The following is a 13,668-nucleotide window of genomic DNA, read 5'->3' as shown; positions in this document are numbered from 1 at the left end:
CCATGAACCCTGTTTACACACTGTCCCCTTTTCTCTCCATCTTCATGAATATTTATCTTTTGTCTTTTTAATAGATATACTAAATGAAGTAAGGTTGATATCTTATTGTGCTTTACAGTTTATGAACAAGATGCTATTATAGTGTTGTTTTTCAGCCACCACAACTCAGAACTTGACTTGAAAAATAACTCCACTTTTTGCAAGATGAACTTACCCCTCAACTTTCCCATGAGCTTCCTTCAATCCTTCTGAGACCACTGCCTAAGAAATAATAACGCAACTGAAAGGCAAAACTCAAGGGGAATGCAGAAAGCATACTTCCTCCAACTCAAATGGAAGACATCTGCAAAAATATGCTATCCGTTTTCACTTGTCATAATTTCAAAACTAAAATTGAAGAAAGCTGTTGATAAGCCCAGGAAATAGGTATCATATTTTTGCTTTCTTTTGTAGGTCACCAAATCACTCTAAAAATCAAGCGTACAAAACCCGTATTAAAAAATTCCAACATCAACAAAATAACAAGGTAAATTCATACTTTTATATGTTGGTTTTAATTACTGAATTTGAATTTTGAAGGAAATTTAAAACATTTCTATACTTGACTCTTGTTTTAAATAGAAATAAGTAAAGCACTTTTCCTTTATTTGCCGGCTTTTTAATTTACTAAGGAGAGAAAAAATATATATTTCCTCATGCAGAAAGGGCAGATGCAGAAGGCTAGTGTTAACTGAAATATGTAGACAAAACAATAGAATAACAAAAGCAATCCAAGGCCAGGCATGGTGGCTCACACCTGTAATCCTAGCACTTTGGGAGGCCAAAGCAGGAGGATCACTCAAGGTCAGTAGTTCAAGACCAGCCTGAGCAAGAGCGAGACCCCATCTCTATGAAGAATAGAAAAATTATTCGGGCCTGGTGACATGCACCTGTAGTCCCAACTATTCGGGAGGCTGAGGCAGGAAGATCACTTGAGCCCAGGAGTTTTAAGTTGCAGTGAGCTATGATGAGGCCACTGCATTCTAGCCCAGGCAACAGAGTTAAGACCCTGTCTCAAAAAAAAAAAAAAAAACAAACTCAATATTTTATGATATTCTCAACCTTTTCTTGTAAAAGTACACATGTAATTTATCAAATGCATTTCAACAAGGTTGAAATTTTACAATAATAATTTATAGTCCTGGCATTGAAGAATTTTATATAATTTTAAAATCTTTTGATTTAAAATAATCAGCTAAACCAAAAATATGTAGAAAAATATGTAGAAGAAATATGATTTGTAAGCAGTAACTTCAAAAATTCCTAAAAGTTCATTTTCAGATAAACGTTTCTTCTGGTGTCCTAGATGTCTCCTTTAAGATATTCATTTAATCCACTAATTTTGCTAAAATAATTTTGTTTTACAAAGGAAAATGATTTGTCTTTAACCAGATTATATATAGCCTACATAGATATTTTATATATATATATATACATATATATATATATATATATATATATATCTTTGGGGAAAATGCCTTGGATGATTTTTAGCCTAAATGTAACTATTTTCAAAAATTGCAGTCTTTGATGGTAACAATGGATAATCAGCCAGATCTATACTGCTGGGTGAAAACAAATGCCTCAAAGCACAATGAATATACAATCAGGGACACTGGGGCAATCACATCAAATGCGAATCATAATTTTATGTATCTAAGTACACATTTGGAATGTGTGCCACTTTAATTTCTTGAAACCAAGAAAATTAAAAGAACAGAAAAAGTTCAGAATAAGGCCATAAAATGACAATAAGACACAGGATATGACATTGATAAAATGTCCAGGATGAAGGAAATACCAGCTAAATCTTGAAGTACCAGCTAGAACTAAGGACATTTCAAATGAATAAAAGGAAGTGATAAGTTTCACAGTAGGAAGTAAACTTGAAGAACTACATCTTACTTCATGGCAGGAATGACAAACATTAAGTGCCAATGCTACTTATATGTGGCCATGTAGATTGCTGCGGAGAGAGAGATTCAGGACACATTTGAGTTCCATGAGGAAGAGTGCTGTAATAGACTAATAATGTCTGGTTGGGAAGGAATAGGTGACTCATTCACATACTATTTGCCACCCCTGCTCCAAGAGGTGGGTCAGCCTGAGAATCTAAATAGGTTTAATGAGAGATGGAATAGATTTCTAGAAGGTTATAAAGCTAAGAATATTTGGAGAGCATCTTCAGCCTTTCAAAGGAAATATTCTAAATGGCAAGCATATCCTTTCCTCCACCAGTGGAGGTAATATTGGAGTGAACCACTGGTGTGACCTTGGGTAGCATTTCTTAAGTTCTTAAAACTATTTCTTTTTTAGGTAACCAGGAAAAGACATTCTGAATTACTGACTGTGGGATATGAAGAATTAAACCATCAAGATTGGGAAGGAAATTAACAATTGAAAATGCACAAAGGATCATTTAAGCTATCCCAAGAGAGATGATTTGCTTTCTCAAGGAAAATTGTATCCACTCTGTCCATGTTCTGCAAACAGAGGCAGGTATATTCACTGGTCATAAGAATCCAGGCGTACAGTCAACACTGAGAACCAGCACACACCATGTTTCAAGTATAGAGGAGTCGTGCACTTGATAACTGATACATTCTGAAGAAAAAGATGCTTATTATCAAAATTGCAGACATAATCAGAGAAACATATTTTGCCTATTCTTGGATGCTAGTCAAAATGATAGTAAACCCGTTTTGCTTCTAGTTGCTCTTAAAATATTACTCACAGATCATTTGTAACAAGTGCAACTTACTGTTTTGGGGGTTAACAATATATCAAGAAGCAAGCTCTTCGTATGCTAGAATGTACATTTAAAAGATGATTATTTACGAAAGGAGATGCCAGTCTCTGTAAATCCAAGAATGAACATAGTACGTAAGCACTGTGGTGAGTGTATATATGCCCCACACTACAATGTCTGATTTATACACACACTCTGTAGACTTCAGTTTTTAAGCACACTAGTTTTATATAAGCCATTACTACTTACACAGTAGGTTGTTTCATTGCCAATCATTTTTGAATAATTCTCTAGAAGAAAGAGGAGCTGAGGTTCAGATATACATACCGTGAAAAATCTTGCTTTTCTTGTTACTACACAAAGCTATTTTAAAGGAAAACACTATATTGGGGGTGGGGAGGTGGAGGTGAGGTTGTACTACATGACATAACCAATTCCTGTTTTCTACACAGTGTCTTTCTACAGTAAGTTCACTGACTAATTCCTCACACTAACTCTGGTGTGTGTATACCCAGATTGGAATCAATGTAACCCAGTTCAGTCAGCTTTTAATGTGCTACTTAATGAAAATGAATCCTTCTGTGTCTCTTTCAGTTGTTCCATTATCAAATATATTTGTAAACCTTAATTTCAATAAAATAAAAGCACCATATTCTTAGATTTATAATGAGTCTGTGTTTTACTATTTCCTGGATTTGCTTTATGGATTCAATAAATGATTTTAAACATGCAGATTTTAATGTTGCCAGAAGACAGCAAAATAGTAAACACTGATAGCATTTAACAGTAATCTTCAAAAATAAAAACAAAATGTTTCCTAATAATAGAGACAATTTTTTGGGAAGTGGTAATCCTACATGGGGAAGGGTCATACACTCTTGAAAATTCATTCCTGTTGTCTCACAAATGTGTAGCTTCCGTCACCATTTCCATCTCAATCCTCCCCAAAAGTGAAGATCTATAATATGAGAAAAGGACTTCAAACTGGAATATGATGACAAGGTGCCACAGCACAAAGAATGGTGGCAGGAGGTATGCCCACCCATTTCCATATCCCTGTAACTTCCCAGAGGGAAAACAAACTTAATAGAAGCATGACAGGCCAACCAAAAGCACATGAAAAGATTCCATGAAGAAAGAAAAGGCAGCCGGGCGCAGTGGCTCATGCCTATAATCCTAGCACTCTGGGAGGGCTGAGGCAGGTGGATCGTTTGAGCTCAGGAGTTCGAGACCAGTCTGAGCAAGAGCGAGACCCCCCCCATCTCTACTAAAAATAGAAAGAAATTAGCTGGACAACTAAAAATATATAGCAAAAATTAGCCGGGCATGGTGGCACATGCCTGTAGTCCCAGCTACTCGGGACGCTGAGGCAGGAGGATTGGTTGAGCCCAGGAGTTTGAGGTTGCTGTGAGCTAGGCTGATGCCACAGCACTCTAGCCTGGGCAACAGAGTGAGACTCTGTCTCAAAAATAAATAAATAAATAAATAAATAAATAAAAAATAAAAGAAAGAGAAGTCTTTACCACTATTACTCCCTACATTTCAGTTGTGCTCTAACTAGTATAGGGAATATAGTTTTTGATGCGGAAAGAGAAGTAGAAACTCTATATTGTGTGGGGAGGGGTCCCCTTTTGTGGTTTAAGTGCCTCTCACCCTTCAGATCACCCATCTTTTGGACTGGTCTTTTCAATCAGCCAGAGAAAAGCTGATGAGATAAAATGGCCAGAGTCTCCTTCCACTCTCAGAAGATCCACCAGGATCATGGTAGGTTCCAAACAAGGGTATGGAGTAGGCTATACAGACCAGCTATGTTCGAAGCCTTAGGGAGAAGGACTCTTCTTTGGGTCCCTGGTTTTTAGATCCTGTGTCTTCTCAAAACAGATCAGTAAGTGCTGGGGAAAGGCAGCCAAGATTTGGTTTGCCTCTAATCTAGGCAAAATGAGTAGTAGCAGCTCACACACAGTCCTACCTGTTCCTTGGATAGAGATCACATAGAAGTCTGGGGCCAGAGTTCAAAGAAATTTGAATCACTTTGAGTTCCTTGCAGAAGCTTCAGGATCCCAGACTTCTCCAACTTATTCCATCTGAGACATGGCCAACAAGTACAACATTTACAACTTCATTCATGACACCCCATAACTCTATTAAAAGCACAAGATGCAAGGCGAAGTTCTACATAGAAAGCATTTATTTGTATTTCCAGTACATCAGTATTTTAGGAAAGCATTAGATATACATTTTTAATGAAATGAGGAAAAGTAACAGTTGCAACTAAATGAATTTTTAAAAGTGAAAAGAAAAGGGCCAGTTAATAAGCCTATTTGTGGTTTAAAGGTGAGATTCTGCATTTGTACAAATTAGGATGAAAGATTCTCCTTTTGAAAGTGCATTAATTTCTCCTGATTATCTCTTGAGAACCTTCTTAGACAACTAAACTTCTTTCATGTATTAGGTTAATGATGTGGAAAGAATACATTGACTTGAATTGAACTTAACTGTATTCAAAGATGTGGTCCTGGCATGGGGTAGGCTCTGCCTCTGAAAGTCTATTTTTAACTTTCCATGAGGCTTATGCACAGAATGTCTACTTATTGCTGACCTTTTCCAGTGTGATACTGCGATCCCCGTATGCTAAGAATTTATGCACCAGGCGTACCTTGATCTAAGTCTTAGTAGCCATAGGTTCTGCTCTTATGTTACCCATAATTCATTCTAAAACTTAGCAAAGACCTAGGACTGCTGTGTTAAAATGTTATCAGTGGTTTCATCCTGAGGGTGCAGAGTCCTCAGGAGCACGCTACCTTTTCGTCTCTTCCACTGCTGCTTTTCTCTTCCCTATTGTTACCACGGTTCCCCACAATTTGTCCTTATTCTCATTGTCAGATACCCTCTGCTCCCTCCTCCCCACTTGTGAGTCTATCTTCTAGGAGAAATTTTAAAACTCTTAATATTTGTTATTATTGGTAATGATAAATAGGGAAAACCTGTCACACCTGAAGATGTGGAAATGACAGTGGGGCAACTCCTTGTAAATCCTCAGGAGGCTGCTAAAACATGTTCGTTATGAGTCTTTTGGCCACACATAATTGGAGCAAAGGCATTTATATCTTTCTCACAGTCTAGAACTAACTTACTTGACCTTTCTGGATCTCTGTTATCTCTTCCATAAAAGGTTGATCACTAACATCACATTAACTGGCTGACTGATTCAATGACTATTCTGTTGATCCCAAGTACTCTTAAACTATTTCAGGTAAAGAAATCCAAGATCTATGTATTTGGGTTCCCTGAGAACCATAGTAATAACCTGTGAATGAAGATACCTTTTTAGAAATATCCAATTAATAAAGCTCTACAAATAATAAATATTCATTATTATTCTTGCCTGTGGGTTTCTATTCCCTAAGCTTCCACAAATACCACCTATATTCCACTTAAGATGATCTTTTCTTGGTTTCTTGCAAAACAAAAGGGTTCACTGTGTTACCGGAAAGAATGACCGATAAAAATGCGTAGAAGCAGAATGTAACAACAGAATGTCTTTGTGTGGGCTTGTGATGCTACGTGCATTATTTTATTTCTTCCTCGTATAATCCTCTGAGAAGGTGCCATCTCCCCAACTTTACAACTAAGAAAACTCAGTATTGTTTTAACATATGTGGATTAGAGAAACTTCCTTTTCTCAATGAGTACGCATAGCTCACCACACAAATCTCAACTGTGTTAGCGGAATTAGGAATTACATTATAACTGAATTGAGTATGAAAACATTTTATCTTCTCATTTTTAATATTTTACATATGCCTACCTTTGCAAAGCATATACTATGGAAGGAACTTGAGTAAGATTAGTTCTTTATATACAGTACAGTGGCTTAACCTTCTAATTTTAAATCTTAATTAAAATGATTAAAAGATGAATTAATTTACTTTTGATTTCTATGGTTTTAACCTAGAATGTTTGATCATGAACCTGGTAAGGCAGCTGCATCAACATCTTTTAGAACACCATTTCTGCTGTTTCCCTTAAAACGCTGACAGGGTCCTAAGTTTCTCCAGCAAAGGGGAGTCTATGTGTATGCACATCTCTTGTATGTAGGCTACGCTACGTCTATCAGAATTAGGGCAGTTCTCCTGGTAGCCAAAATTAACTCAAGAGACTATTTTAAATAGATAAGTTCTAGGACAACTGTGTGACATAATTAGAAATAAAATGGCTTAAGATTAACTATAATTTTATTAACCATTAGAGTTGAAAATTGAAGACTTGTAACAATGCTTTGCTGTGATATATTTCTTACAAATTCTTCAAAGTGTTAAGTTCTCGTTTTAATAATTTTAATCTCTGATTAATTTTCCATCTAGTGCCTATTAGCATATTTAAAAGATACATAAAACTATTTCTGAAAACAGTACTAAAGGGATAAGTCATTAAAAATCCACTTGGTTACTAAATTTTGGTCAAGAAATTTTCTTGCTACTGGATAGGAAACAAGGCTTATCATTTCCTATCCTGCACAAATAAAAACACCAATTAAAGGCGAGAGATAGAAGAGAGAGAACAGGTTGTTTATTTCAGATACTACACCTTCTGTCACCAATCACAGGGACCAAATGACTCAAGGGTGGGAGAGTCTATGCAGTAATGCATCTTCCAAAAGATAATCACATTCACATTCTCAATTAATAGCACAGACAGGACCATTTAATTTCTTTAACACAAGAAAATCATTTGCACAGTATTATAATAAATAAATATGTCTGAATTAAGACAAACATCATGAAAGAAGCAATTATGAAGACAGTGTCTGTGGCTCTCAAACAGTAAACCTAGTCAGCTGGGAAATATTTTCCTAACTGAGGTAATCTTTCTAGGAAAAGAAAATCACTGGAATTACATTTTAAAGGTTAGGGTCTCTAAAAATTGGGGGGGAAATGTGCAGAGAATAATTTTGCTTTCTAATTTTATTCTAGTATACAAACAAGACTCTCGAGGAGTTATGCCAACATAACTCCTTGATGTATTTTTGTCTCTAAATTCCTAAGATGAAAGTCATAAATATTAGGCTTAAAACTGCTGACATTTGATCAAAACTAACAGCACACAAAGAAAACTTTTAAATTAATCTGTTACATGAATCAAGCAACTGCTAAATACAAGGGCTTTTGAATTACAAAGCATACGAAACAGTTCTACAATTACCAAAATCTCAAAGACCAAAAAAGACACTAGAAATTTTTTAAAAAGATGTTTGAAGCAGAATATCTTAAATCCTATTAAACAACTTGGACAAGATTCTGATACAAAAATTGTAACTGAGATGAAGTTGAAAGAATATTTGAATTCAGTCCAGTTTAAGCCACAGTGCACCTAAAACTCATTTCCTTTTCTAAATGAGATAAAACATATCTGAAAACTTTCAGCCATTTAAACAGCCTGAGTTTCCTTTATTTGTCCATGGAATATAAAAAGAATATTCTCATAGCAAGAAAACAAATCTGTGCTGGATACTGTTAGTACCTCCTTTATCACAGAATACATCAAATACATTAAGGCTCTTTCTAGAATTCTAGAACTTAGCGAGAATTGCTTCACTCAAACTAAGACACACTGCAAAGGAGAAAAAGAAAATAGAATTTCCCACCTCTGAGAAAATTTCTACAAATTTCTGACAAAAGTTTGTAGAGAAAGTACACCACTTTTCAGAACAAAACATCAGTGCCTGAATCATTTTAAATGCCCTAATTCTTGTAAGAAATTTAAACTAAGGTTTCATTACTCCAGTTTTATGGTACTATGCCATACTTAAAAAGCAAGTATTTTGAATTTTTAGAAAGATTCTCTTTTCCTAGAGGACAATTATGATGGATACAAGGTAGTCTGTTGGCAAAAGATAAGAAATGTCAGAATCTGTCCAAGTGTAACGAATATGAAAGTTTCAGAGTTACAGTTGGATGTGGGAAAATAAGTTTTAGGTCCCAAATTCACTACCATAATTAACCTTAAACAAATTTACAAAAAGCCATGATTAACAAAATCTGGTCACTTTGTAGAAGTAACTCTAACATGATCCCGGAATGGTTAAAATCTTTGGGCACACACCCTACCTAGCGCCGTGGCAAGGGCTTCCAGCTCGAAGGCTGGTGTGCAACATCTACTTTAGCAGATTCTGCAGCATGGCGGTTGCGTAGGTGGGCCGCGCCTGCCTGCTCTCAATCGCATTCTGAAGATACTGGATGCCTCCACAGCGTTCCCAGATTTCTTCAAACTGTCTCGGCAAGATCTCGGCTCCACGCTTCCGAGTCAGGCCAGTCTCCTCGAGATTTAGCTCACACATCTCCATGTCATCCTTACCTGCAACCATGGGATGGCAGAAAATTAACAACAGTCTCTTTAAGGACCATTTCTTATCAATTCCTGAAATACCTATCAATTCTCACAGATCTGAGCACTTTTTAAGACTGTATTTTCCCCCTCTAAGAGGGAAATCTGCTTAATAAATTCACCAAAAGCAACCTAAATTTGTCCCCCACCAAGGACTCTTTCAAAATATATAAACACTGCAGTTGATCAAACAAGTTGTCAGGGTTAATAGAAATGCCACATTTCCTGAAGCTACTACAAATCAATGGACATAATTAAACACCAATGAAAAGGTTTTTAGGACACAGACAAGTTTCTGTGTGCTTGCTCTACAAGGACATAATTAATCTCAGCAGGTTCACATTATAAATGGGTTAATCCTCAACGAACTGGAAATGTGATTTAATTGCAAAACTCCGGACCTCAACTCTGAAATTTAATGAATTATTACATTATATACTGGAATGTTTGATTCAGAGGGTTTACAATCTTTTTTTTAATAGAAATTTTTTTTCAGGTCAATCATACACACCAGCCACGAGAAGGATGGGTGGCTTGTCAGGATGGAGTTCCATTTGCCGGGCAATCCACGGCCCATCAAAGTGGGCATACCACCAGCCTTTTTTCTTACTCTGAGGGTCTTTGTACTGGTCGGCAGGGCGGATGAATGGGATGCGGAAGAAGCGCTGCTGTCGGTTCATTTCGATCTCCTGCTGCCTGGCAGGGAGCTGAGCTGCTGGGTTCTGCTGAGCTATTACACAAAACAAGGAAAGTTACACCAGCAACTCAAGGGAAAGGAAAACAGCTTTTAATCCTAAAATGCACCACATTTTTTTTTTAAGGGAGAAGAAAGGTTTCTAATAGTAAATTTAAAACAAAATATGAATATTAATTGCCTATAAATGAATACAATTCAGAGTATGATTTCCCAGAACTGCCATTCCCTAAAGGCGTTCCTTGGCGTTGCAAGCGCATACACACACGGCCCACCGTCACCGCCACCACCACCAGCAGCGATAACCCCCTAGCAGATTTCCACAAATGGAAATCAGTAACCTAAAATAAACTCGAGAGACAGGAAAACAAACTAGTATTACTTACTAGATTTACATTTTTCCTCCAAAGAGTTCAAATGAAGGTTGCAGAATAACTTTTATTGGACTATTTACAATTAAAAAAATGAATAGGATTTTTAGAAATCTGAAGAATACATTTGTCTATTTAATCATAATTTCTACAAAAAGTAGAAGCCATATCAAAACTTTGTTTTGCCAAATGATTTTGGAATTTAAAATGGCCAAGATAACAGATAATAATACTTATACAACCTCACGACCAAAACAAACAAAAAAACGAAAAAACTACCGATTCCCCTTCAAAATCCCCTATAAGAGTAAGCATGAACCTTCCCTCAAAGGTATTTACTTACTCTGAAATCAGATTTCTCTTGGAATAAAATCCAATGAAGTAAGGGGGAAGTATGTAACATTTGATTCTTCTCAGCAATAGAAAAGAAAAATCCTTGCTTTTCTGCCAGTACTGAGCATCGCATTCATATCAATCTTTCTTCCCTTGCTCAATTTTCATTACTGAACAATTAGGTTTTTATTTTATCTGCAAATGTAAACATTTCCCTGGGGGAATGACTTTACATCTTTAGCAGAATAATTTCGGTTAGCCTGTTTAATATGGTTTATACTCACAACTTTAAAAGTGGATCAACCATTTACTGTGGCTCAATTAAGCATTTCATTGTGAAAATCTAAGTATGCCAAAGAAAAATACATAATATATATATATATATATATATATGATATAAAAGTCAAGAACAGCCACATGGCTTTGTAAGAATTTGCAAATACTGAAAGGATGAAAATACTCTTATTCTATTTTTTACACCAAGAAGTAGCAAAGGCTTTACAGAAGGTGAATATATTTATTTGTAAAACAAAGAAAGCAAAATGTATTTAGCAAAGCTATATATGCCTATGAAAGAATGAGAAGCCCAGTTTTGTTAGTGACTTTAAAAGCTGCATCATCTTTAGCATAAGAGAGATGTGCTTATTTTTTCTTTTGTTCCTGTTCCCCCAAAGCAACTTACAGTTCAGTGTTTCCACTTTAAGTTTTAAAAGTTACCTACTTTGTGGAAAATACACTGACTCAAAACTAAAATATTTAAAAAGGGGAGAAAAAAAAAACCTTCTCTCCATCTTAAGTAGTAAATTGCAATTTAATGTCCAGTTGATAGGAAATTTACTATGATACTGACAGTCATACATTAATCAACCTACTTTATTCTTTTAAAAAATAGTCTTCTGTAACTTAATATATTGTATAAAATTAAAAAACTGAACAGAAAGTTTTTGATAGCTTTTCCTGCTCTGGGAGAACTGAAATTTTGTTGGGGAGGGCTGGAAACTATTATCTATCTGGAAAAGTGCAAAGATATAGACATTAAAAAGCTTGAAACTCATCTTCTAAACAACTTTATTTCATATCCAATTGCATTATCTTCAAAAGTATAAACTAAGTTTCAAATGGAGCTCTATAAAGTATAAGAAGCACTTAAAAACTCAGGCCCAACTAGTTGACAAATGAATATGACATTATATCTGAATCATATTGTTCAGCTGATTCTAGAAGAGATTTACTATACACTGAGGTGACCAAAAGCTTTTAAATTATCAAAGAATATATATCATAGAAAGCTACAAAAGTAACAGAATAATCTCTTCTTCCTATTGGAAGGTATCATTATTAAACCTGTGCACATTATCAAAACTCAAACCTCTTCAGACAGAAATGCAGATACCATCACAGTGTTTGAAACCAGCACCTAAAAGTTAGTCTTTATTCTAAAAGATCAGCTGTTATTTTAAGATAGTTTTGCTACAATAAATTGCATATACTCCCAGTTTAAAATACTAGTTATTTTTTTAAATGGAAGTAATTTTATTAAAAAAACATTAATTAGATTTTGTTTTGCATATGTATTTTGGAGTGATCCAAATAAAAGCATCATCTCAGATTAAAATCTTAGTACAAATATGCCAACTTTAATGTGCTAAAATTCTACTCAAAATTGTAACAAAACTATATTTAATATAAGTTAGTGCTTTATAAAGTACTTTAACCCATTTTCCAGTTAGCTTATGAGTTACCACCCATTGACTTACGTGAATTGTTCAAAAATGGTGCAAAATCTGTGAACAAATATTTTATATTGAAGAAAAGATAAAAATGCCAAAACTGTTAAATGAGCATTTTTCTAATTTTTAAAGCCTTCCCATCAATTGAGGTGGTGACTAACAAGTAAATACCCCATCTACAAGCCAAATCCTCTCAGAATTACCTATAAGTGCTGATTTCTGATTTTTTTTAAAAAACAGCTATTTTGATTATGTTTTAGGAAATTCTGATTGAGGCATATACGAAGAGGACCAAAATTTAATAATTATACTTAATTTGTAATTTTGGGACACAGTAATTTCCAAACAAAAACCTAACATGATGACGTAATATATATTATGGCACCTTTTACACATTACTAGAATTTTCCCAGGAAAACACAGAATAACTAATAAATTAATCAGAAAATTATATGCATTAGAGGAGGAAAAAAAGCATTGCTATTTTTTCATATACTCAGTATATTTTACTTTTCTCAAACTGTTTAAATTTTAAGCCCATGTCATTTTTATTTTAGGAACTATAAAATGAAACTGTCCTCTAAAATCATTGTTTGAAGCAATTGATATTATAAATATTTACTGGGTAATTTGCCACTGACCCAAAAATTATTTCTGAAAAATCTTTCTGTAGCAAATGAGATGAGAGCATGCTCATCACCAGGAAAAGGGTCTGATGCTCCTTACTCACTATCATAAAAATTCACTATTTTTTGTCAATGTATTACCCTTTAAGTCAACAGTATCAAGTTACATTTTTGTTAATCATAAGTTGGCATCATTTTCCCTTAATGAATTCTAATCCTTCTAAATATCAGAGTATACAGCAGATCTTTTTAAAGGCTGAAAATTTAGCTGCCCCATTAGGAAACCATCTAAGTACAGAATTCTCTCAACTGAGCTGTTAGGCATCTTGGTGCCCTTCACCTTTCCTTTTAGCTATGCTCCTGTGTAAGAATGAATTTTATATGAGAAAAAAATAAAAAGAAAATCAAGATAAGTACTTTTAAGGGCAGAAGTTACATTTCATCCAGAAAATGGCTCATAATCAAATTCCCCAAAGGCTAAATATATGTGGATTGTGTTCACATAAAATTCCTAAATATGTGTTAATATACCTGATTAGGACTCTTAGGAAATTTTCCTAAGCTACTCTTTTGTCCTCTCAAATACTATGTTATGAATGGAAACAGCACTTGAACCAGTAAGGCGAGCCATGCATTATTTGCACCCTTTTGGGCAAAGCTAGAGGAGATGAGTAAGGTATCAAAGTGTGGTTTAAAAATACAAGAAATATTTATACATTCATGTAAATGTGTGTGCCAAATA

General features: G+C 34.9%; 2 protein-coding genes across 7 annotated transcripts in view; one reads left to right on the top strand and one right to left on the bottom strand.

The window, feature by feature from the left end:
- Window positions 1–2,433, top strand: part of IMPG1 (interphotoreceptor matrix proteoglycan 1) — a 127,711-nt gene extending 125,278 nt beyond the window's left edge. For both annotated transcript variants that reach the window (XM_069488552.1, XM_069488551.1), the window contains 2 exons: window positions 454–526; window positions 2,356–2,433. In XM_069488552.1, the coding sequence (XP_069344653.1) occupies window positions 454–526; window positions 2,356–2,433 (151 nt within the window). The remainder of the gene's footprint in view (window positions 1–453; window positions 527–2,355) is intronic.
- Window positions 2,434–8,077: 5,644 nt separating this feature from the next.
- The window catches only part of MYO6 (myosin VI), a 137,027-nt gene continuing 131,436 nt past the window's right edge, over window positions 8,078–13,668 (bottom strand). For 3 of the 5 annotated variants that reach the window (XM_069488911.1, XM_069488909.1, XM_069488913.1), the window contains 3 exons: window positions 12,328–12,354; window positions 9,684–9,902; window positions 8,078–9,142 (listed from right to left, as the gene is read on the bottom strand). In XM_069488911.1, coding sequence (XP_069345012.1) covers window positions 8,943–9,142; window positions 9,684–9,902; window positions 12,328–12,354 — 446 coding nt within the window. In that variant the 3' untranslated portion in view covers window positions 8,078–8,942. The remainder of the gene's footprint in view (window positions 9,143–9,683; window positions 9,903–12,327; window positions 12,355–13,668) is intronic. The other 2 variants (XM_069488912.1, XM_069488914.1) reach the window with 1 other exon arrangement.

Source organism: Eulemur rufifrons, chromosome 15, assembly GCF_041146395.1.
Source record: "Eulemur rufifrons isolate Redbay chromosome 15, OSU_ERuf_1, whole genome shotgun sequence".
Taxonomy (NCBI): Eukaryota; Metazoa; Chordata; class Mammalia; order Primates; family Lemuridae; genus Eulemur; species Eulemur rufifrons.
The sequence above is the reverse complement of the archived record's forward strand: the minus strand, read 5'-3'. Positions and strand labels throughout refer to the sequence as shown.